The following is a 26,433-nucleotide window of genomic DNA, read 5'->3' as shown; positions in this document are numbered from 1 at the left end:
CCAAATTTCCAATATCCCTTGAAAACCATGGCTTTCTCAAACTTTTAACCTTTCCTTTCAACCTAACAGGAACATGAAGATTCTGTACCCTCAAAATTTCACCTTTAAATGACCCCCATTTCTCTATTACATCCTTCCCATAAAACAAATTTTCCCAATCCACTCCTTCAAAATCCTTTCACATCTCCTCAAAGTTAGCCTTTCTCCAATCAAAAATCTCAACCCTGGGTCCAGTCCTATCCTTCTCCATAATTATATTGAAACTAATTGCATTGTGATCACTGGACCCGAAGTGCTCCCCAACACATACCTCCGTCACCTGACCTATCTCGTTCCCTAACAGGAGATCCAACACTGCCCCTTCTCTAGTTGGTACCTCTATGTATTGCTGCAAAAAACTATCCTGCACACATTTTACAAACTCCAAACCATCCAGCCCTTTTACAGAATGGGCTTCCCTGTCAATGTGTGGAAAATTAAAATCTCCCACAATCACAACCCTGTGCTTACTACAAATATCTGCTATCTCCTTACAAATTTGCTTCTCCAATTCTCGCTCCCCATTAGGTGGTCTAGAATACACCCTGTAAGTGTTACTACACCTTCCCTATTCCTCAATTCCACCCAAATAGCTTCCCTAGATGGGCCCTCTAATCTATCCTGCCAGAGGAGGGCCAGGGGCTGGATGGGAGGTGGGGAGGGGTAGGGTGGGAGAGTGACGTAGGTGCAGACATATCCTGCCCTGTGCAGCAGGCAAAGTAATTTAATTCCAATTTGTTTATTGTTCATTACAAAATGTCCCTCTAGTGTTTACTGGTCCCTCCCCTCTCCCTTCCCCTTTTCCCAGGTATCATTCCCCTGTCCCTGCTCCCTTCCCACACGTCAGTCCAAAAGAGAGACCCATATCAGGATCAGGTTTATCATCACTCACATGCGTCATGAAATTCGTTTGTTGTTTTTTTTTTGCAGCAATTCAGTGCAATACATACAATTATTACAGGACTGTGCAGAAGTCTCAGGCACCCTAGCTATATATAAGCTCTTGCAAATCGGAAACTTGAAAATATCAGATGCAGTGATGTTAACACTGTTGGTTTTGCCTTCATTTCAATCTCAAAGTTTTTGACAATAGGATTCTAATCTAATGATGATTACTATGTATATGTTAAGTATTTTCATATGCACTTAGCTGGTTACATCAAAACAATACTTTTCAGTTTCAAGGCCAGTTACCAGCTCCCTCTGATCCAGTACGCAAGGCTGTCCAGTGGGTATGCACAGTCTGGTACCAGCTGAATTCCTACTTGTCCCGGTTGGGAACGCCTGAGGCTTTGATAGGACCAAGAGATTTCTTTTCCTGTCCAATCATGCCAGGCCAGGTGCAGCCTATAATGAGGTACGTTTCCGTTTCCTTGCATCTCATTCCTTTAAATTGTCATGTATTGCAAAACAAATCGTTCCTGCTGGTTCACTTGGATTTCATATTTGGAGGGATAGAAAGAATTAATTGGTTGAAGGTGTGTTATAAGTAAGTACCATAGGAATATCTTGATTTTAAGTAGATTTTTGGGCCTGAGGTTGTTGCTATTTTAACTTAAAATAGCATTTACTTGCAATTTTAGATATGTAAATATTATCTGTTTTGATTCAAATCAAATAATGTATAGATATTGTGAAATATATTCACAATATTCGTAAAAATAATGTCAATGTTTGTAATTTTCAAGGAATATTCACTGCTTGTAAACATTCTGAACCAAAATGATCTAATGCAAGTGCAAAAAGTGTCCTGTGATCTTTAGTAGATATAGAAGGGAGTTATAAATTCCGAAAACTACTGGAGAATTTCAGTTGTTTATTTGTTAAATGTCCCTGTATAAATCAGATCCTAATTCAAGACTGGAATTTATTCAAAATATTTTTATATGTTGCCAAAAAGACAAGCAATCTTCTGCATTCAATACTGATTTAATACACCTTTTTGTTAAGAATAAATTATACTTAACTTTATAGCCATAACCACCACCCTGAAACCCAAGTGATTTACACATTACCAAGTTTTTCCACCAGTTCAGAAAATATATGTGCATGGACAAGAATTATGTTTTATGGCCTTAAAGAGCACGTTACATTAACAGGGTGGGTGGGTGGGTGTGTGTGTGTGTTAAATTGTTTGTTTGCTCTCAGTTGTGGCCAAAATTGGTGTGGCTGCATTTATTGTCCCATCTAAATTCCCTCGGAAGTACAAGAGGGCCTTTTGAACTGTTGTATCCTTGTTTAAGGTTAACTAATTTTCTTAGTTTTATACTGGCCAAATGACAGTAAAGGAAGGTGATGTAAATCTGTGTTGACATTTGACTTTGTATTCTAATAACATTGAGTCTCTTATCCTCTCATTGTACTTTTTGATGTACCCATCATTTTTCTTGCATTTGCAGCTGGATGGCCAACTTGTGGAATAATGTGATTGCTCCCGGAGTGGAAGAAGCTATTCTTTCCCGAGCCTCGGTAAAGAAATCTCGACAAAGGCAGCCTGTACGTAAGAGCCTTAATCAGGGGCAGCAGGCCGTCGTCAAGGCTGCTCTGAGCATCTTACTCAACAAAGCTGTACTACATGGCTGTTCTCTTTCCAAACAAGGTAAAAGAATACATTTAACTCAGTCTGAATATATAGTAGCTCTACCTCTTTAACCAGCATAACCTGTCTGATATAGAAATGAGAATGCCACTGATCAGTTGGTAACTGGTTTTTCAGCTGGAAGTTAAAATCTTTCCTACATGGTTTGAATTTAGAAATCTAGGCTGATAATCTATTAATAATCCAGCAGTCTAGGTGTATTGTAAAAATGAATCTGTCCTTTTGATAAAGTGACCGTGCAGTTAGTGTTGCTTCCTCTGGATTCTAGAAGACTGATTCAACTCTAAACTTCCATGCTATCCGTCTCTCTGTGACCGGGCATGTTTATTTTATCTTATTGAAATACAGTGTGGAATAGGTCCTTGCAGCCCTTTGAGCTACGCCGCCCAGCAACCCCCATCTCAACTCTAGCCTATCCACAGGCCAGTTTACGATGACCAATTAACCCACCAATCGGTACGGTACATCTTTGGACTGTGGGAGGAAACTGTTGCACCCGGAGGAAACCTGCGGTCATAGGGGAAACGTACAAACTCCTTAAAAGCAGTGGCAGGAATTGAACCCAGGTCGCTGGTACTGTAAGGCATTGTGCTAACCACTATGCTACTGGACCATACAGTTCTGTAGAGTGTTTATCTTCACTAATGTCCCAAAGATGGACTATGAATTAATTGGCTTTTTGGTATAGGTCAATGGCTAAACAATCAGAGAGATAGGTTTGTAAGAGAGAATAAATTGCAGAGGTACAGGGCAAGGAATTAGGTGGAAATCCCATGGCTGGGATTGCTCTGTTGGGAGTCCAGGTACACCTGGTGGACCAAAAGGGTGTCTCCTTTGACTTGGTAAGACCATGAGTAGCCCATTCAGTTGGACACTGTTAAATAGACTTAAATGTCCAATGGCTCTATTTCAACTTGGAGCTATTCCAAATAACCGGACCAATATACTGTGTCTTTTGTATACCATTTAAGGAAAAAAGCATATTACTAGTCATTTAAACTTCAGCTAACCGCTTCTCCTTCCGTTCACACTTGCCTGTCCACCATGGAGCAATACCTTATCTCCCGCCTAGGTAGCCTCCTACCTGCTGGCATGAACATTCAACTCACAGACCTCCGTTGATACCCCTGCTCCTTCCCTTACCCCATCCCGATCTATAATTTTAGTCTGGTTCTCTTTCTATCTCTTTTTCCCCCCTCACTATAATCTCCGCCCCCCCCAGCCCTACCTTTTTCTTTCTCTTTTATTTCCCATAATTATGCACCTTCCCCCTAGCCCATTTCCCTCCAGCCTATCACTTCCCAGCATCCCTCCCCCCACTTCTTATCCCCCCTCGACCATCCCATGTTACTTCACTCCTGATGAAGGGTTTCGGCCCGAACGTCATCACTACTTCCTCCCATAGATGCTGTCTGGCCTGCTGAGTTCTGCCAGCATTTTGTGTTTTTAATTTTTTATTTATTTCCAGCATCTGCAGATTCACTCGTGTTGCGTTAGTTTTCTTCTCTCTTTGTTCATCCCCCTCATTCTCTCCCCTGCCATGGTTCCGTCCACTCAGCATTTTCTGCATCTCTGATTGCTTACATCGAATATTTGTTGACTGTGGCAACCAAATCATCATAGAATTTTAAAAATAGAACACTCGTAGATCTTATCTTTTCTCAGAATGTTGCCATGATTGAGGTCTGGTCTATGCTTTCTAGATATTCATATTGAAGTATAAAGTAAGAGAATGCTAGATAATTTATTATTACCATGTAGTCTTTGGAGTACTGCAAGTTTGTCTTTGTTGTTGCCTTGCTCACACTTGAGTGCTTGGTGGTGGGTGCCGATGCTTTATTTTGCTGGTGGGGGGACAGGGGATCGTTGCTTTGCTGCTGCTTATGTGTGGGAGGGAGGGGAGCTGAGGGGGGACTTTGGGGTTCTAACGTTTAACTATCGTTCACTCTTTGGGGGCACTCCTCTGTTTTCGTGGATGGTTGCGAAGCAAAAGCATTTCAGGATGTATATTGTATACATTTCTCTGACATTAAATCTAGCTTTGAAACCTTTGATATCTATATTGTCTGCACACTGTTTTGTCCGAATACAAAACATTATATCATTTTTCCCTCAGCGGACTTCTTTATACAAGATACAAGATTCAGTTTATTGTCATTTAGAAACCACAAACGCAATGCAGTTAAAAAAATAAGACAACGTTCCTCCAGAGTGATATCACAAAAGCACACGATAAAGCAGACTACACCAGAAAATCCACATAACGTTTGGTAATCCAGAGTCCGGAGAGGCTGCTGCGTATTAATATCGCACTACCATCTTAGCATGTTCCCCGGAAAGGAACCCAACAGACAAAACAAGACTACCCAGACACACCAAGTCAGGAGACCAACTCTACCACCCAACAAACCAAAAACTAAAGCTACAAGACCTACACAAACCACATAGTTACATATAGTTATAGATAACATATAGTTACAACAGTGCAGACAATACTATAATTGATTTTTAAAAAAACAGACCATGGGTACAGTTCCGTGTTCCGTGCAATAATTTACTTTTATAGTTACTAAATCACATTTTATGATCGGTTCTTTAACACTTCATGTCCTTTATTATATAAAAAAGTGCTAATATGCTAGTATGATCCTTTTCTTTTTGGCTCGTAAACGGTAATTAGTCCAAAAATTTGCAGCTGCTGTCATAGAGTTGTTCAGCCCCAAATTGGACCCTTAAACCCACATTTGCCCATCCAATATTTGCTTGTATAAGGACTGTATCCTCCTGCATCTTGACTGTTTAAGTGTCAAATGTCTCAAGTTCATAGTAATTGTATCTGATTTCAGCACCACCTGGTAGTATGTTCCAGATATGAACCACTCTGTATAAAAAAAAAAGCCCTCAAATTCCTTTTAAATTCCTAGCTTTCAACCGATACTCTTGTTTGTTATGCCTCTACCATGGAAAAGTGAGTATAACCGTCAATGCCTTATCTACTCCTATTGGTCACCTCTCAGCCTCTTTCACTTCAGGGGAAATGAGCACAAACTTACCAGTCTCTCTTGGTAACCAAAATCCTCCAATCCTGGTGAGCCTTTGTGCACCCTATTCAGCATAATCATATCTTTACTATAAACCGGGGCTGCATGAAATACTCTTCAATACATTCAGAATCAGAACCAAGTTTAGTATTACGAGCATATGTCATGAAATGTGGCAGCAGTACAATGCAATACATAATAATCAGAAAAAGTAATACAAAAATAAGAAATAAAAAAAGTAGTGAGGTAGTGTTCATGGCTTCCATGTCCATTCAGAAATCAGATGGCAGAGGGGAAGAAGCTGTTCCTGAATTGTTGAGTGTGTCCCCTTAGTGCTTCTGTTCCTCCTTCCTGATGGTAGCAATCAGAACAAAGCATGACCTTCTAGACAGTTGCAACGTAACATCTGACTCTTATATTCTATGCCCCAGCATACGAAGGTTATACACAACTTAAGTCACCTTATCAACTTGGGTTGCCACTTTTGGGAAATCATGGGCTTGGATCCCTAAGTTTCTCAGTTCTTCACACTCTGTCTTATCGTTATGTGGACAAAAACCACAGGCAGACCAGCTTTCTTTCATAGCTCGGCAATTTTGCATGCTTCTAGAAACATCTAATGGAAAAGTTAAAAGGCAATGTATTTAATGAATATAGCCTGAATTAAATAAATAAAGGTCAAATTAAAATGTGACAGTGCATTCTAGAAATAAATTTGCATGACGACGCCTGGTGAATCATATTGAAAAATCTAATTTCAGAGCTCGAAGAATGTGCATCAGAATTTCAAGGGTGGCATTTTCCTTTAACCATGATATCCAGTTACAAGACCAGCAAAAAGAAAATTGATAATGATGCTTGGCGGAAAGTGAGCACTACTCCTCACAAGAAGTCTGCTCATTCAATGTCGCAGTCATGGAACAAGCTCAAAGGGAATAGGGAGGGTAAGGCTCACTTCTCTGCAGTTCATTGTAGTGACGGACGTACTGCTTACATTCTCATTTATCTGTGACATTCACTGTCACTAGCAGAGCAAAGAACATTGCTTTTAAAATAACGTTTCTAATACAATCTTGAGAAGTGCATGATGAAAAGAAATTGTGAACTACAAACATCCTTAATGAATTTATAACAAGGTTCATCCTCTTAAGAAAGTGTGTATGTTCCAGATAAGAATTTCAAGGAGAAAGCTGGAAATATTTAATGTTTGATTGATTGCCAACATGTTTTACCTCGGGTAGTCTCTGAATTAGAGGATGATTGTAGCATAGAAGAAGGCAGTTCAGCCTATCTGTTCCAGCTCGGTGTGAAAGCTTTTGAGCTAGTCCTACTCGCTCACTCTGTCTCACAGAGAATTACAGGTTTTCACTTGTGTGTAAGCCTGCGGTACACGGCTCATCAGATTCTGGCTCAGCTGACTCTCTGTTCCATTATGGGGCTCTCCATTGAGAGCAGAGCAGAGTCTTGCCAAAGCAAGGGCCCATATTCTCTCTATATCCTGCACTCACCGAAAGGAAAATACCTAAGGAAGGTTAATCATACCTTTCAGAAAAGTAACTTATTCTATTTAATCTTATTTATTTTGTTAGTGTTTTATTTACATTTTTGATAGAGATTTAAATTTATTAAAAATATATATATTTTTAAGAGTCCATTAGGGGCATTTGAAAACTGCTGAAGTGCTTTTAACAGCTGTAAAAGACTGCCAAGGCCTTTACAATAAAGGACTTTTAGGATACATTGCCCCATGTCACCTCACCAGCCCGAGCCAGAGGTCTCCCTGTCCAGCCCTCCACATGTGGAAAATGGGTTGGATATTGTAAGTAACAAGCCCAGGCATCAGGCCAGATTTGTGTCAATCCTATCCCACCCAGTGACTAAATGACTCAACAGTGATCTACACCAATTATGAGATGTGTTTGAATACCTCTCTCTTCTCCGAGCAGGAATTCAGCTTGTGTCAGAATTGCCAAAGAACTTCAACGAGTTGAATACGGCAACAAAACTACAGTAAGTTTGTGTTGGATATGGTACAGATTTCTTTATCTTAACAAAGAAGTTAAATCATGCATAATTTAGTTGCTTCCTACTACTGGATTTAAGATTAACAGTTTGATTTTTGTAAATATTTAATGCTAAATATTCATGTCATCAGTTGTTATCTGAAATGAGGGTTTCTTAGATTCACTGCAGTGGATTAAATTCCAAATTCATAAAATGGGCAATTCCAGCTGCATTGGATTTGTTCAAAAAAATAGGTGTGTGCAAGATGTGTGTGCAGGTTCTATCATGATTATCGTTTTTTTATAAATTGCAAGTAGTTTCTTAATGGCATTTGATTGTCATCTTTGAAGTTTTGCTGGTGTCATTGAGCAGGTCGGTTTAAGTGCTGAATAATTACAGTTATTATGTGAAGGGTCAAGTTTTGCCTTTGGTTGGTCTGAATGTTTTTTGATGGAGTTTGACCAGATGTCCACTAGGTAAAAGACTGTTGTTGGAGCAATAGATCAGATTTCTGTGTTCCCATGGGCAGCACAGTTGGCTTTTGTTTGTTGAGGATTTGTGTTGGTTATTCCCTGAGTATATAGACAGGTTAATTTATTTTCAAGAAAGTGGACAAATGATTTCTTCAATGGCTTTTGTTTGATGGAGATCGCAGAAGCAATCCACGAAACTACTGAAGTGACCTTTTGTTTCTTGCAGCTGGTAATAATGTAAATCTACAAGGAAAATATTTTCAATCTGAATGAATGACAAATGGCAAAATTTCATCAGAGCAGTAAATTTAAACTTAGATGACCATGGCTGCAAAACGTTTATGACTGGTAAGGTTTGCTGGCTTGGACAGGTTTTGCAGGTAACATTAAACTAGGTGGGAGAGAGCACTGTGAGGAGCGTGCATCGGGCTCCAGAGAGAGTTGGACTGGTTGAATGAAGTGAGCAAATGGATAATGTGAAGACGCAGAGGATAACTGAGAAGTTACTGACTTTAGTGACAAAACAGATAAATAAATTACGTGAGCAATAGGAGATTAAGAAGGGGGAGTTACAGCTACAACTGCCATATCCTTATGCACCAATCAACAAAAAGGAATAAAGCAAATGATTCATTGTCCTTCATAGTGAGAGGAATTAAGAATGTGGATGTCTTAGTGTGGCCAGAGAAATTGGGGCCATTGAATTCAGAAGAATGAGAGGTGACTTCATCAAAATTTACAAAATCTGTCTAGATGCAACAAAGATAAACATAATAATAACCAGATTGATTCCTGGGATGGCAGGACTTTCATATGAAGAAAGATTGGATCAACTCGGCTTATACTCACTGGAATTTAGAAGATTGAGGGGGGATCTTATTGAAACCTATAAAATTCTAAAGGAATTGGACAGGCTAGATGCAGGAAGATTGTTTCCGATGTTGGGGAAGTCCAGAACGAGGTGTCACAGTTTAAGGATAAAGGGGAAGCCTTTTAGGACCGAGATGAGGAAAAACTTCTTCACACAGAGAGTGGTGAATCTGTGGAATTCTCTGCCACAGGAAACAGTTGAGGCCGGTTCATTGGCTATATTTAAGAGGATGTTAGATATGGCCCTTGTGACTAAAGGGATCGGGGGTATGGAGAGAAAGCAGGTACAGGGTTCTGAGTTGGATGATCAGCCATGATCATACTGAATGGCGGTGCAGGCTCGAAGGGCCGAATGGCCCACTCCTGCACCTATTTTCTATGTTTCTAATAGTGGAAGGCCAAAATTGGAATTAACTCCTTAAGGATGTGGGAGAGTCTATTAGGGACTGAGATGAGCAGATTTTTCTTTACACACAGTGGTGAACCTGTGGAATTCTGTACCACAGAAGTCAGGTGAGGCCAAATCATTAAATATATTGAAGATTGAGATAGAGATGGCTTAAATGATTAAAGACATCGAGAATGTCAGCACAGACTATTGAATTTGGATGCTCATCCCTGATCATTGAAAGGCAGGGCAGGCTCAAAGGGCCAAATGGCCTACTTCTGCCCCTGCTCCTAATTTCTATGTTTTATTTTTTCAACATAGCATCCAAGATCTCTAATAGATCTACCACACAAAGTAAAAACAAACTAAGAGAAAGGTTGATTTCAATCCAACACCAAGGAGACTGGGATAGTCATCTGTATGAAATTTGCCTGTGAATAGTTTCCATTTTCACTAGCACATGCCCTGATTATTTATTGAGATACAATGCGGAGTAGGCCCTTTTAGCCCTTTGATCCAACTGCCCAGCAACCTCTGATTTAACCCTGGCCTACTCACAGGACAATTTACAATGACCAATTCACCCACCAACTGGTACGTCTTTGGACAGTGGGAGGAAACCGGAGCACCTGGAGGAAATGCACACAGCCACAGGGAGAATGTACAAACTCCTTGTGGGCAGGAGCGGGAATTGAACCCTGACCGCTGCTACTGGAAATTGTTGTGCTGACCACCACGCTACCACACCAGCCAGATCCATCGCAGTCCAATGTTGATTTGGCCAGTTGGGGTTAATGGTAATTTAAGGGATTAGGGCAAGATCTACTGCTAAAGGTGGTAACTGGCTTTTTGGGATAGAGTCACAGAAACAGCAAGAAAGTGAGTCATTCAGCCCACTCCATCGAGAACCCTTTGAATTTAAATGTTAGCATTTTTATTGATGTTAATGCAAATTCTTCATCTTCAAGGGTCAGTCCAAATGCAAATTGAAAATATTTCTTCAGAATTGACCTTCACTATCTTTTCATGTAGAACAATCCTGACTCCAGCAGCTCCATAGGTGAAAGAATTTCTTCACAATTCCCCTCTGACTCTCTAGGTTTTGAATCTAGTGGCACTAGACTGTAAGGATTTAGACCATAAGATATAGGAGCAGAATTAGGCCATTGGCCTTTGAATCTGCACCACCATTTCATCATAGCTGCTCCATTTTTCCTTAGCCCCGATCTCCTGCCTTCCCCCCACCCCATATCCCTTCATGCCCTGACTAATCAAGAATCTGTCGACCTCTACCTTAAATATGCCTGTGGCAACGAATTCCTCAGATTCACCACTCTCTGGCTAAAGAAATTCCTCCACATCTCCATTCTAAAAGGATGGCCCTCTATTTTGAGGTGGTGTCCTTTGGTCTTAGAAGCTCCCACCATAGGAAACATCTGCTTCATATCCACTCTATCAAGGTATTTCACCATTGGATAGGTTTCTACTGAATACTGCCCAGACCCGTCAACTGCTCTTCAAATGACAATCTGCTTAATTCTGGAATCATTTTCCTGAACCTCCTTTGAACCCTCTCTAGTTTCAGCACATCGTTTCCAAGATAAGGGGTCAAAAACTGCTCACAATGCTCCCAAGTAAAGCCCTCACTGGTGCTTTATAAAGTCTCAACATTACATCCTTTCTCATTCAAAGGAGGGAACAAAAATTAGTGAAGAGGTAGACACGTTCACTGAGAAAATGTATGATTTTAGGTCTGGAATTACCTTAGTAATCTTCAAATATTGGATTGATTAAATTCATGGCTGTGCAAATTGGTTGATATATGTCAAAGGATTATATGGATAAAAGAGGTTACAATTTCCAGGAGTGATGAAGGCATTTGAAATCAAATGAGTATTTTCAAATGAAGACATTTTTGGAGCAGGAGACGATATCGGTCACTTGAGTGAAGTATGAAAGGAAAGCATTGACCAGAACAGTAGTTTCAGATGATATGGTGCTCAAGGAGTTTCAGATGAGCATCTTTCTTTCCAGAACTAATAGAATTATAAAATAATTGTACCTGTTTTGGTGAGGATTCTTCTATTCATATGAACCCTTCTGAGAATATGACAGAGACAGTACTCAGTTTATTTAGATGTATGTTACTGAATCCCTGTACAAGGAATGGGATAGCAACTTATTTTTTTAAATCTTACATTTGCAATGTATTTTTTAATTGGTTGGTCCAATTCACACAAACCTGACTATTTTTTTCGTATCATCTCACTTCTCCTTGGATGTCGAGTGAGGTGATGAATTTAGTCGAGAAAAAAAAAAAGAAGTATGTAAATCTTAGGAAGCTAGAATCAAGCAGAGCCCTTGAGGATAATAAAGAAGCCAGAAAAGAACTCAAGAAGGGAATTAGGAAAGCCAAGAGGGGCCATGAAAAGTCCTTGACAAGTAGGATTAAAAAGAATCCGAAGGCATTCTTTACACACATCGAGAGGAAGCAGATAACTTGGGAGAGGGTAGGAACACACAAGGATACAGGGGAGAACATTAGCTTGGATGTGGAAGCTGTGGGTGAGGTCCTCAATGACAGTATTTACCAAGGGAAAGGATGGGGAAATCTGTACTGAGTGCATTGATATGCTAGGGCATTTCGAGGTAAAAGAGGAGGTAGTGTCGGATCTCTTAAAGCTCATTAAGGTGGGTAAGTCCCCAGAGCATGATGGGATATAGCTCAGGTTATGGAAAGAAGCAAGAGAAGAGTTTGCTAGGGCCTCTTCTTGTCCTCTCTAGCCACATGCGAGGACTCGAAGACTGGCAAGTAGCTAATATTGTTCCATTATTCAAGAAGGGAAACAAGGATAATTCTAGAAGTTATAGACCAGTGAGTCTCACGTCAGTGGTAGGGACGTTACTGGTGAGAATTCTTAGGGATAGGGTTTATAAATTTAAGGAAAACCATGCCCTAATTAGGGAGAGCCGGCGTGGCTTTGTGTGGGGTAAGAACTGTCTTACTAGCTTGAGTTTTTTGACGGGGTGAGGAGGGTGTTAGATGAAGGTAGAGCTGTGGATGTTGTCCACGTGGATTTTAATAAGCCACTTGACAAGGTCCCTTATGGGAGGCTCATCCAAAAGAGCAAGATGCATAGGACCCATGGTGAATTGGCCATTTGTATTCAGAATAGGCTTGCCCGTAGAAGACAGAGAGTAGAAGTCAAAGGGACTTATTCTAGCTGGGGGCCTGTGATTAGTGGTGTTCCACAGGGATCCGAACTGGAATCTGTGCTATTGTGATGTGCAAAAATGATCTGGAGGAGAATGTAGATGGGTGGATTAGTAATTTTGCAGACAATACAAAGATCGGTGGTGTTGTGGATAGCGTAGAAGACTGGCAAAAAATACAGCGGGATATAGATCAGTTACAGATGTGGGTGGAGAGATGGCAGGTGGAATTCAACCCAGACAAATGTGAAGTGTTACAACTTGTTAGGTCAAATGCAAAGAGATGGCACACTGTTAACGGTACTATAATTAACAGTGTTGATGAGCAGAGAGATCAAGTTCACAGCTCCCTGAAAGTGGCGACACTGATTGATAGGGTAGTCAAGAAGGGATATTGCATGCTTGCCTTCATTAGTCAAGGTACTCAGTTGAAAATTCGGGAAGTTATGTTACAGCTTTATGAAACTCTAGTTAGGCTGCTTCTGGATTATTGCATCCAGTTCTGGTGCTCCATTATAGGTAGTATGTCAAGGCTTTGGGGAGGGTACAGAAGAGTTGTACCAGAGGGATGCCTGGATTAGATGACATGTGCTCTAACAAGAGGTAGGACAAACCGGACTTGTTTTCTCTGGAGCGGTGGAGGCTGAGAGAAGATCTGATAAGAGTTTCATAGGGTTATGAGAGGCATAGGTAGAGTAGATAGACAATGTCTCTTTCCAAGGGTTGAAATGTCTAATACTACAGGGTATGCATTTCAGGTGTGAGGTGGTAATTTTAAAGGGGATGTGGGGGCAAGTTTTTTTACACAGTGTGCGGCGGGTACTTAGAATATGCTAACGGGGGTGGTGATAGAGGCAGAAACTTTTAAGAGATGTTTAGATAGACACATGAATGTAAGGAAATTGGAAGGATATGGACGTTGTGTACCAGAAGAGTTTAATTTATTTAGCCAATGATCACAAATTTAATTGGTTTGGCACAACGTGGTGGGCTAAGGGACCTGTTCCTGTGCTATACTGATCTCTGCTCAGTGTCCCTCATCATTTGAGCTTTATTGCTGCATTTTAAGGGTAATGTGACCTTTACTGACATTGGTCTCTTGATTGCCTTGCCACAATGTTCCCTGGTGGCTTTGTTCCTTTCGCCATTCTCCCCCCATTCCCCCAACTTCATTATTATGTATTTTCCCTTCAGCTGCCTACTGGAAAGCCAGTCACTAACTGCACTCGAATCATAACGTCAACAATGAGCAGGAGAGATCGTTGCATGTCTTATGGACACCTTTATCCTCTTCAAAACTAAGAAACTGCTCACATAATGAAATCAAAAAACTGATGGGCATTCTCACCAGATTGAGCAACATTTTGGGAGGGGGAAAAGTGATATTTTTTTAAGCTTTGAAATCTTTTAATAACACTCAATCTTCAGGAGTAGAAAGAATTAAGCACCCTCCCCCAGAACTAAATGAAAATAGAGAGCAAAAGAAAATAACAACAAAAAGAAAGTTCTTTGTTATTTTTAAGGCAGAAAAGAATAACTGTTCAAATGGGAGATAGGACCAGGCAAATGGAGATGACCAGAAACAAGTAAGGACCAATGATGAATTTAAATGGAATGCTTATTCTAGTTTGTTAAGAGCTGAGGCATCTTATAAATGCATTTTTTTTTAAAAGGAACATGTATATTCTGACTTTGTAACCTTACCCTTCCAGTTCCCTCGAGAATAATCCACTGAGGACTTCAGATTTAGAGCAAGGATTATCTCTGTACACAGATGAAGATGAAGACCTCATCAGTGAACTCCAGAGTCTGTGCTTAAGCAAATCAGAATCTGATATAAGCAAGGTAATGCCATTGTTCCGAAATTCGGCATGGTTCAGTTTAGTGCTTTACATCGTTCCCACACATAAATTGCATAATTCAGATGGCTCAACTCAGTTTATAGTGCCCTTGAATCTCTGTGATGATTGTACCCATGTTCCACTAAGGAGGTTCAGGATTTACGGTAACAGTAAATACATGCTAAATCAAAGGTGCCGTGTTAATTTGGAGCCTTTTAGAAAGATGCCATGTGTGGGAGGGGTTGAGGGCTGGAAGAGAGAGAGATATGGGCAAGTATGCCAGAAAGCTTTGAAGGTGATGGAACAATTTGAGAAGACTTTTAAAAATATTTAAGTGAGCTTTGGCTTTATTAAATGAAGATGTAAAGTATAGAAGCAAGGAACATACTAAGCCTTTAACATTGTGCTACTTGTAGTCCAAGTGAAGTTAATGTTTAAATCTTGGCACTGTATTTTAGACATGATATCAAGGCATTAGGGGTTAGAAGAACTTAGAAACATAGAAAACCTACAGCACAATACAGACCCTATGCCTACAATGCCATGCCGAACATGTACTTACTTTAGAAATTATTTAAGGTTACCCATAACTCTCTATTTTTCTAAGCTCCATGTACCTGTCCAAGAGTCTCTTAAAAGACCCTATCGTATCCACCTCCACCACCATCGCCAGCAGCCCATTCCGCGCACTCACCGCTCCGCATAAAAAAAACTTACCCTGACATCTCCTCTGAACTTACTTCCAATCACCTTATAACTGTGTCCTCTTGTGTTAGCCATTTCAACCCTGGGAAAAAGCCTCTGACTATCCACACTATCAATGCCTCTCATCATCTTATACTCCTCTATCAGGTCATCTCTCATCCTCTGTCGCTCAAGGAGAAAAGGCCAAGTTCACTCAACCTATTCCCATAAGGCATGCTCCCCAATCCAGGCAACATTCCTGTAAATCTACTCTACTTCGATAGTTTCCACATCTTTCCTGTACTGAGGTGACGAAAGTTGAGCACAGTACTCCAAGTGGGGTCTGATCAGGGTCCTAGCTGTAACATTACCTCTCGGCTCTTGACCTCAATCCCACGGTTGATGAAGGCCAATACACCATATGTCTTCTTAACCACACAGTCAACCTGCGCAGCAGCTTTGAGTGTCCTATGGGCTCGAACCCCAAGATCCCTCTGATCCTCCACACTGCCAAGAGTCTTACAATTAATACTCTATTCTGCCATCATATTCGACCTACCAAAATGAACCACCTCACACTTACCTGGGTTGAACTCCATTTGTCACATTCTCAGCCCAGTTTTGCATTCTATCGATGTCCCGCTGTAATCTCTGACAGCCCTCCACACAATCCACAACACCCCGCACCTTGTGTCATCAGCACATTTACTAACCCATCCCTCCACTTCCTAATATAAGTCATTTATAAAAATCATGAAGAGAAGGGGTCCCAGAACAGATCCCTGAGGCAAACCACTGGTCACCGACCTCCATACAGAATATGACCTGTCTACAACCACTCTTTGCCTTCTGTGGACAAGCCAGTTCTGGATCCACAAAGTGATGTCCCCTTGGATCCCATGCCTCCTTACTTTCTCAATAAGCCTTGCATGGGCTACCTTAGCAAATGCCTTGCTGAAATCCATATACACTACATCCTCAAAAAATTCAACCAGGCTCGTAAGGCATGACCTGCCTTTGACAAAGCCATGCTGACTATTCCTAATCATATTATGCCTCTCCAAATGTTCAGAAATCCTGCCTCTCAGGATCTTCTCCATCAACTTACCAACCACTGACGTAAGACTCACTGGTCTACAATTTCCTGGGCTATCTTTACTCGCTTTCTTGAATAAAGGAACAACATCTGCAACCCTCCAATCCTCCAGAATCTCTCCTGTCCCCATTGATGATGCAAAGATCATTGCCAGAAGCTCAGCAATCTCCTCCCTTGTCTCCCACAGCAGCCTGGAATATATCTCGCTTGGTCCTGGCGACTTATCCAACTTGATGTTTTCCAAAAGCTCTAGCACATCCTCTTTCTTAATGTCTATATGCTCAAGCTTTTCAATCCACTGTAAGTCATCCCTACAACTGCCAAGGTCCTTTTCCATAGTGAATACTGAAGCAAAGTATTCTCTAAGTACCTCCACTACCTCCTCCGGTTGCATACACACTTTTCCACTGTCGCACTTGATTGGTCCTGTTCTCTTACGTCTTATCCTCTTGCTCTTCACATACTTGTAGAATACATTGGGGTTTTCCTTAATCCTGTTCACCAAGGCCTTCTCATGGTCTCTTCTGTCTCTCCTAATGTCATTCTTAAGCTCCTTCCTGCTAGCCTTATAAACTTCTAGATCTCGGACTTCCAGTAAGATGGCGATTGTTTAGTTGCTCCGAACTTTTGCTCCGTTATTCTTCTTACCTTTGCACTATGTGTCTCCCTTCTTAAACCTTAGTTAGGTATTTTATTCGTTCTCTTCTACCTGCCTGCGAACATATCTATCTTATAATGGCTACCAAAAGTACTAAAACCGGGAAAAAGGAAACTTCTACGGCTTCGCCGGCTGACATTCTCGCTGTTCTGGAACAACATCGACAAGATACTTTAATGGATTTTAGAACTGAATTTAGAACTTCTTTCAACCAGCTTAGTGTCAAACTGGATCAGATTAATGCTAGAGTGGATGATCATGCTGAACATTTATCTTGCATTGACATAACTTCTGAAGATTTAAAACGCCGTGTTCAATATCTTGAAACTCTCTGCTCCAACCTAGAGGAGAAGAATAGCAAACTTTTTTCCAAAATGGTGGATCTTGAAAATCGGAGTAGACGTTGCAATCTACGAATTCTTGGTTTGCCAGAGGCCACCGAAAAGGGCTCTCCCATTGAATTTTTTTCCAAGTTTCTCTGTGAGATTTTCGGGAAAGAATTTTTTCCAACTCCACCTGAGCTTGAAAGGGCACACAGGATCTATGTTCCTCGAGCAATTCTGGGTTCCCGCCCACGGCCGAATATTTTATGCTTTCATCAATACCAGGTGAAAAACCGTTTGATGATGGAGGCACGCCGCAGAGGTACTTTTGCCTTTCAAAATATGGTCATTCGTTTTGTGGAGGATTTTGCTCCCCCAGGTTCTGAAGATGCGCGCTGAGTTTAAAGGTGCAATGCAAGTGCTTTTCGATCGTGGTTTCAGACCCTCTCTCCGAAATCCAGCCGACCTTCGAATTACGCTTACTACTGGAGATTATAAGTGGTTTAAATCAATGAAGGAGGCTGAGGCGTTTGTTGGAAGTCTTCCGGCCACCTCGTCTTCTTCGGATCCGGCCTGACCTTCTAAAATGGTTGATAAGTACTTCTCGAAGTAAAACTATTTTTTACTTGAATAATTCAGTCATTATCTATTGAAACTCTAAGGGCTGTAGTCAATCTCTCCCTGGACTTGGTGCGTTTTTTCTAAATAGATAATTTAAGTTTAATGTTTCCCTGCGAACTTTTAGATCTTACCTGTGTAATCTATTTTATTTTTGTATAACCTTATCTATAGAGAACTACAATTGCCTTTAACTTGTTTTGGAGGTTTGGAGTTTTTATTGAAGGCCTCCCTGTTGGTTGATTCATAGTTTAAGTTTTGCTTTTTTTTCTGTAAATGGTTGATAAGGACTCTCTTTGAATTTTATAATTTCCCCCTTTTCTCCCTCCCTTTTTTTTCTTTTATTCTTTTATAATTTTTCGCGGGTAGGTTAGTTTCAGTTTTCTTCTGATTTTCTTTGTATTAAGTTTTATACTTCTGTTGAAGTTGTTCCTATTTATAATTCTGTTTTCTAGTGCATAAATTAGTTATTATTTACTATATTATTTATATGGAACTTTTGTTAACGACACAGAACTAGAAGTCATACTTGGGTTAATTTTTTTGGTAGAGCTAGCTGCTTTTTTAGGTAGCCGTCTAATTTTGGGTTGCGAGGGGGGGGGTGGATTCTCCAGTTCCAACACTACTCACTGTTTCTTTTGTTTTCCTTTGTTATTCAGGACATGTCTCTGTTTTGATTCTACGGATCTATGTTTACATTTTTGCTCCCAGACTGTTATTGTACTGCTTGATTTTTTATATGCCTGCTACCTTCTATGCACTAACAATTGATAATGGTTAATTCACTTAAATTTGTGAGCTGGAATGTAAAGGGATTGAATCATCCTGTTAAAAGAAGGAAGGTCTTCTCGCATATTAAACAACTCAAAGCTGACATTGCTTTCCTTCAAGAAACTCATATTCGTAGTTCTGATAATTCTCGGCTTCTGTCAAGGTGGGCGGGTCAGCATTTTCATTCATCCTTTGCTGCCAAAGCTAGCGGGGTCTCCATCCTTATTAATTCAAATATTCCTTTTGAACTCCATAATAAGATATCTGATACAAATGGCCGTTTTATTATTGTTTCTGGTAAATTATACAATACTAAAGTTGTACTAGCAAACCTGTATGCTCCCAATTTTGATGACGTTAATTTTTTTGAACGTTTTTTCTCCTCGCTACCAGACTTAAACTCATACTCTCTTATACTGGGTGGCGATTTCAATTGTTGGTTAGATCCTAATTTGGATCGATCGTCCTCTGTTACTAGACTACTTACTAAATCTGCCTTAGCTATTCACTCTTTTCTCTCTAATTATGGTATCTCTGATATATGGCATTTCCTTCATCCCACTGCAAGAGACTATTCTTTTTTTTCACATGTTCACCATACCTTTACTAGAATTGACTACTTTTTACTCGATAATCAACTTATTCCATTTGTCTATTCTTGTGACTATCAGAGTATACTGATTTCTGACCATGCCCCAATTACTTTGTCTTTAAACTTTCCTGGTCTCCCTCAGAGGAATAAACACTGGTGTTTTGACTCGACTTTATTATCGGATGATGATTTTCTAAAATTTATTAAGGATCAGATAACCTTTTATTTTAACACCAATACATCATCTGAAATGTCATCCCAGATTGTCTGGGATGCCATGAAAGCATACTAGAGGGGTCAAATAATCTCCTATACAGCAAATCTTAATAGAAAGTCCTGTGCAGATCGATTAGACCTCATTAATCAGATTAAAGAATTGGATCAACTGTATGCTCAAACTAAGAATCCTGAATTATACAAGAAGCGTGTAGAACTTCAAACTAAATTTAATCTTCTGTCTACTCAACCTGTCGAACGCCAACTTCTTGAAAGTAAGAGTCGCTTCTATATTCATGGTGACAAATCTGGTAAATTTCTAGCCAATCAGCTGAGACGTTCCAAAGCCAAACAACATATTACAAAGTTCCGGAAGGAGAATGGAGACTTTACATCTGATCACTTAGAAATCAATGACGCATTTAAAAATTTCTATTCTCGACTTTATTCCTCTGAATCTTTGAATGACAATATCTCTGTTGATCACTTTTTAAATAATCTGAATATTCCTTCACTTTCATCTGATTTTAAAGCCAAACTTAATGCGCCTATATCACCAGAAGAAATATCTTTTGCAATTTCTGCATTGTCTTCAGGGAAATCTCCTGGACCTGATGGGTTCTCCGTAGAATTTTATAAATCATTCTCTTCACTTCTCTCCCCTCAGTTATTCTCAGTATTATCTGACTCGTTTAATTACGGTAAATTGCCACCCTCTTTTAATGAGGCATCTATTATTCTTTTATTAAAAAAGGGTAAAGACCCAACAGAGTGTTCCTCGTATAGGCCGATTTCTTTGCTTAATGTTGATGTTAAAATCTTGGCCAAAGTTTTGGCCTATAGATTAGAAACTGTTATTCCCTCTATTATTTCTGATGATCAAACTGGTTTTATTAAAAACCGTCTTCCTTTTTTTAATATTTGGCATTTATTTAACATTTTATATTCACCTCCAACTGGGATTCCTGAATGTGTTATTTCCCTCGATGCGGAGAAAGCCTTTGATCGTATAGAGTGGAACTACCTTTTTGCAGTTTTAGAAAAATTTGACTTTGGTCAAAGTTTTATCTCTTGGATCAAATTGCTGTATTTGTGTCCTACTGCCTCTGTCTTGACTAATTTTCAGAAATCCCAGTTATTTAACCTCAAACGTGGCACCTGCCAGGGATGCCCTTTAAGTCCCTTTCTCTTTGATTTGGCTATAGAACCTTTGGCAATAGCATTTTGAACTTGTCCTGAATTGACCGGGATTTGGAGAGGGGGAGTTGAGCATAAAGTTTCTCTTTATGCTGATGACTTACTACTTTTTCTTTCAAATCCGTCTACATCCTTACCTCCAATGTTTTCACTTCTTGATCAGTTTAGCCAGTTCTCTGGCTATAAACTTAATTTACATAAGAGCAAACTTTTCCCAATTAATAAAGAAGCACAAGAATTAACTTTTCGTGATCTCCCTTTTAAAGTAGTTCTTAATCAATTTACTTACCTTGGGATTACAGTCACAAGGAAGTTTAAAGATCTCTTTCGTGAAAATTTTGCCAATCTTTCATATACTATAAAACAGAGTCTGTTACAATGGTCACCTCTATCTATGTCTTTGGTAGGTCATGTTAATGTTGTTAAAATGTATGTTCTCCCTAAACTTCTATATTTATTTCAATCAATCCCAATTTTTATTCCTAAATCTTTTTTTGATTCCTTAGACTCTATTATTTTGTCATATCTGTGGAAGAATAAACGCTCTAGAATTAATAAAGTTTATCTCCAAAAATCTAAAAAAGAGGGTGGCATGGCTTTACCTAACTTTTGTTTATATTATTGGGCAGCCAATATACGTTGTGCTACCTTTTGGTCTTTTTTCCACGGCCAACCCGAGTGCCCTAATTGGGTGGCAATGGAGTTGAGTTCCACTAAAGATTTATCTCTCTCTGCACTTCTTGGCTCTGTACTCCCTAGTAGTTTGTCCAGATTAATTGTTAATCCTCTTGTCAGACACACTTTGCGTATATGGGCTCAGTTTAGGAAGTTTTACGGTTTCCATGGTTTTTCCTTTTCTAGCCCTATCTTACATAATGACCTTTTTTTACCTACTACATATGATTCAGCATTCCATGATTGGTATAGAAAGGGCATTAGACATTTTGAAGATCTTTTTATTGATAATCACTTCGCATCTTTTCAACAGCTCTCTGCTAAGTTCAATCTGCCCAATGCTCATTTTTTTAGATATCTCCAAATTAGACACTTTATTAATCCTTTAATTCCTAACTTCCCTGTAATGCCTGAGAAAAATGTTATGGATCTATTTCTTTCCATTAATCCACTAGGTAAAGGTTTAATATCATTTATTCGTGATAAATAAGCATCCTTACGGCGTGCCCCTGTGGATAAAATTAGAATGGCTTGGGAGCATGATTTAAATATCTCCTTATCTGATGAGGCTTGGGATTCGATTCTCAAATCGGTTAATTCAACCTCTCTTTGTGCTCGCCATTGCCTTTTACAGTTTAAGATTGTTCATAGAGCCCATATGTCTAAATCTAAACTATCTCGATTTTACCCTAACATTAGTCCTCGCTGTGATAAATGCAAAAGGGGCGAGGCCTCTCTCATTCATATGTACTGGTTTTGTCCTAGCTTGGAGAAATTTTGGAAAGACGTCTTCATAACGTTATCTTATATTCTGAATCACCACCTAGAACCTAACCCTTTAATTGCTTTGTTCGGTTTTTTGGGTGAGACAGATTTAAGTCTGAGTTCGACTAAATGTCGAATATTATCTTTTGCTTCTCTCCTGGCTAGACGTTTAATACTCCTTAGATGGAGGGATGTTGCCCCGCCCACACATGCTCAATGGCTTAATGATATTATGTCCTGCTTAGACCTTGAAAAAATTGATTATTCAGTTCTTAATTCGGATACAAAGTTCCATAAGGTCTGGGGACCTTTTATTGAGTACTTTCATAACCTTCCTCTTAACTAAGGTTTTTTTTTTCGGTCCCTTGCTTTCAGCTCCTTTTCTGTTGGTAGTAGGCATTAATATCTTCTGTTGCTAAGTGTATTTACAGTTTTGGGGGTTTGAATGTTCTGATGTATACTCTTTAGATTGTGTTGTGGTTGGTCTGGAGTTCTTTTTTGTTGCGGGGCTTGGGGAGGATACTAATTTTACATATCTTCAATTTGGGTGCTTTCTCAATTATCTTCCTTTGTATTCTATTATTATTGTATGTTTATTTTTGCACTGTATTAATGTTCTTCATTTCGATCTGGGTTTTTTTTTATCTGTAGCAATGTAGAAAATGTATAAAAAAACTAATTAAAAAAAATAATAATCTTCTAGATCTCTAAAATTACCTAGTTTGTTGAACCTTCCGTAAGCTCTTCTTTTCTTCTTGACTAGATTTACAACAGCCTGTGTACACCATGGTTCCTGCACCCTACCATCCTTTCCTTGTCTCATTGGAATGTTCCTTTGCAGAACGCCACACAAATATATCCTGAACATTTGCCACATTTCTGCAGTACATTTCCCTAAGAACACCTGCTCTCAATTTATGCTTCCAAGTTCCTGCCTGATAGACTCATATTTCCCCTTATTCCAATTAAACGCTTTCCTAACTTGTTTGTTCCTATCCCTCTTCAATGCTATGGTAAAGGAGATAGAATTGTGATCACTATCTCCAAAATGCTCTCCCACCGAGAGACCTGACACCTGACCAGGTTCATTTCCAAATACCAGATCAAGTACAGCCTCTCAACTTGTAGGCTTATCTACATATTGTGTCAGGAAACCTTCCTGAACACACCTTACAAACTCAATCCCATCTAAACACCTTGCTCTAGGGAGATGCCAGTCAATATTGGGGAAATTAAAATCTCCCATCAGACTAGAGAATTTGCTAGAGAATTAGAAGAGTGATATGCCTTTGTTTTGTGGAGAAGCTGGTGTTATACTCATTTAAAAATATTAAAGGTGGACTTGTTGGAGTTAAAGATTCATAGTTGCTTTTGATAATAAGGATCCACTTTTTACTGCCAGAGGGAAGGCTACTAGTGAACTCAGATTTAAAATGACAGAAGAATAAAAAGTGACATGAGAAAAAAGATTTTAAGTCACAAGTGGTTATGATCTGGAATGCCTTATCCAAAAAGGCAGACATTGATTACATAGAAAAAACGTTGATAAGTTTCTGGGACATGGAGAAAGAGTCAGAAAATGGTGTACTGGTAGAAGATCTGTCATAATCTTGTTGAATGGGTCAGACTTCACGGTCCAGAAGACTTGCTTCGGTTTCTTTTGTTCTGGTGTCCGGAGTTGAAATAATCTTCAGCGCTCTATCTCAGTTTCTATTCAGAGGTCGGGGAATTGTCCAAATATCATCACCAGCATTCTTTCTTTCACCGCAACAACACTAAAATTGGTGCCTAGTCATTCACCTTGGTTACCATTTGCTGCAGTGAAATTGGTATATCCTTTAAACCCTTAATAGTGATCATGCTAGTGCTTAGCAACATAAGTGCATATTCCTTATTTGTTTTGTTTTTATTTCTACTGTGATGCCACCTAAAACAATTTCCAAGTAGCTTGTTAGCTTCCTACTTATAGCAGACATTATTTTTAATCAACGACCGAATAGTTTAAATAGAAACATCAGATGATGTGTCAAGCAGTTTCTACTTGACACATGTAGAGAAAGACGGTATTAGAGAGTTACTGAATAGCACAGTGTCACAGAAACAGGCTGTTCAGCCCAACTCGTTCACGCTGATGGAGATGCCCGTCAACACAAAACCCATTTTCCTGCATTTAACCCATATCTCTCTATTCCTTTCCTAGCCCAGTACCTGCCCATGCTTTCTAAATAACAAGTTACTATTTGCCTCTTCCTCTACCACTTCCTCTGGCAGCTGTTTCCATATAGCCACCTCGGATTATCTTTAAATATTTCTCTTCTCTAGAATTAAACTCAACTACCCTGGGGAAAATAATTTCCAGCTAGCCTATGTGTGCCCTCATACATTTATAAACCTCTTTCAGGTCAGCCCTCAACCTCTCATGGTTCAGTGAGAGCTAACTAGACTTTCCAATCTCTCCTTGCAAATCAAGTCCACCATTTTAGGCAACATTCCTGCGAATCTTTTCTGCACTATCAGCCAAACATGTAGTGCATTGACCAGAACTGTACACTTGTGGCTAACTACTGTTCTGCACAGCTGCAACATGATGTCCCAACTTGTATATCACTTCTTGGCTACCACATCTACCTGTGTTACCATTTTCATGGAGTTCAGGCCTTGCAGCTCAAGATCCCCTCTAAAACGGGGGTCCCCCACCCCGGGTCCATGGACCCCTTGCTTAATGGTATTGATCCACGGCATAAAAAAAGATCGGGGACCCCTACTCAAAAATGTTCTCAAACATTTTAGTTTTTAATGCATGTCAAAAAGGTGAACATCATAAACGTAATGTGTGGATAATGAAGAATGCCTTGACAAAGCTGCAGTAGGTCAGTGTCATGGTCATAACTTCCTAAAAAGGAGCAGTATAATTCTTTCTTTTAAATGTGCTAAAAACAATTTGATTTTAAAATATTTGGAAAATGCATTAAATCCACTGAACTCCGTATACTTCTGCATATTAATGTTTTTAAGAAAGTACATGTAAGTTAAATTTTAAAAGATGCTAAAATTATGAGCATTTTTAAATAGCAATGTCTCTTCTTTTGCAGATTGACACGTCAAAGGATCTTTTCTTTATGATTCCTGGTTCTCAGAGAGATCAATCATCCTTAAGGACGTTAAAAGATCCTACTGCTTGCTTGCCAGCAACAAAGGTGATATAAAGTGTTAACCTGAAATTCCTTCAATTTGCATAATTATAAGGTGGTGTTTGAAGCCCGTCAGCTCATTTTGGGGAATCACATGACAGGTTCAGCTTTTTAATGAATCTTTTTGAGAGCCAGAGAAAAAGAATTTCAGGATGTATATTGTATACATTTCTCTGACATTAAATGTACCTGTTGAAACCTATTGATACTGGTATTGCACCTTAATAATGTTGCTCAGAGATCTGTTGTGAAATTCTGATTTATTATATATTTTGACTTGTATAGAGTGTGTTCTCATGCACTGACAGAATTATCAAGAGTAACTTCCTAAACGTGAATGGTACATCTGGGGATGACTTTGAGTGTGAGTGAGTTATTTTCCAGGGGCAAGTACAGACTGTAGGACAAAGCTGCCAGTGCAGTTTGTGAATAATGAGGACACAAGTGAAAACAGAATTCTGACCAGGAAATGTAAGGAAGTCATTAGTGTCCTGTACAATGCATAAAATTATGAAGCTACTTGATACCATAAGATACAGGAGCAGAATTAGGCCATTCGGCCCATCGAGTCATTGCAGCTGATCCATTCTCCTCAGCTGCATTCACCTGCCTTCTCACTGTATCCCTTCATGCCCTGCCTGATCAAGAGTAAATCAATCTCTGCCTTAAATATACCCAAGGACTTGTCCTCCACAGCCCCTTGAGGCAACAAATTCCACAGATTCACCACTCTCTGGCTTTAAAAAAAATCTTCCTCATCTCAATTCTAAATGGACGTCTCTCTATTCTGAGGCAGTGAGGCAGTATTCTTAGACTCCCCCACTGCAGGAAATATTCTCTCCACGAGGCCTTTCAAAGTTTGTAAGTGTCAGCGGGATCGCCCTTTATCCTTCTGAATTCCAGTGAGAATGATGTTGATTTACTGAGGCTACATCCACACTACGCCGAATAAATCCGTAACCGAAGCTTTTTCTCTTCGTTTTTACCCTCCGTCCACACTAAAACAGCGTTTTCATCCCCCAAAACCAGAGCTTTTCAGAAACGCTTTCCAGAGTGTGTATTCTTGAAAATGCCGGATTGACCGGAGCAGTGTGGATGGGGTAACCGGAGAAATCTGAAAACGCTGTCAGGCGGTAGCACGCCATTTCATTGTTTTCTTGAACGCAACCTAACAATTTC

The 26,433-nt window shown here is 39.7% G+C and overlaps 1 protein-coding gene across 5 annotated transcripts in view; it reads left to right on the top strand.

The window, feature by feature from the left end:
• The window catches only part of cttnbp2 (cortactin binding protein 2), a 162,020-nt gene that overhangs the window by 133,027 nt on the left and 2,560 nt on the right, over window positions 1-26,433 (top strand). For all 5 annotated transcript variants that reach the window (XM_073059524.1, XM_073059526.1, XM_073059527.1 and 2 more), the window contains 6 exons: window positions 1,218-1,396; window positions 2,439-2,638; window positions 6,441-6,623; window positions 7,626-7,689; window positions 14,340-14,472; window positions 25,156-25,260. In XM_073059524.1, coding sequence (XP_072915625.1) covers window positions 1,218-1,396; window positions 2,439-2,638; window positions 6,441-6,623; window positions 7,626-7,689; window positions 14,340-14,472; window positions 25,156-25,260 — 864 coding nt within the window. The remainder of the gene's footprint in view (window positions 1-1,217; window positions 1,397-2,438; window positions 2,639-6,440; window positions 6,624-7,625; window positions 7,690-14,339; window positions 14,473-25,155; window positions 25,261-26,433) is intronic.

This window comes from Hemitrygon akajei, chromosome 10 (genome assembly GCF_048418815.1).
Source record: "Hemitrygon akajei chromosome 10, sHemAka1.3, whole genome shotgun sequence".
NCBI lineage: Eukaryota > Metazoa > Chordata > Chondrichthyes > Myliobatiformes > Dasyatidae > Hemitrygon > Hemitrygon akajei.
The sequence above is the reverse complement of the archived record's forward strand: the minus strand, read 5'-3'. Positions and strand labels throughout refer to the sequence as shown.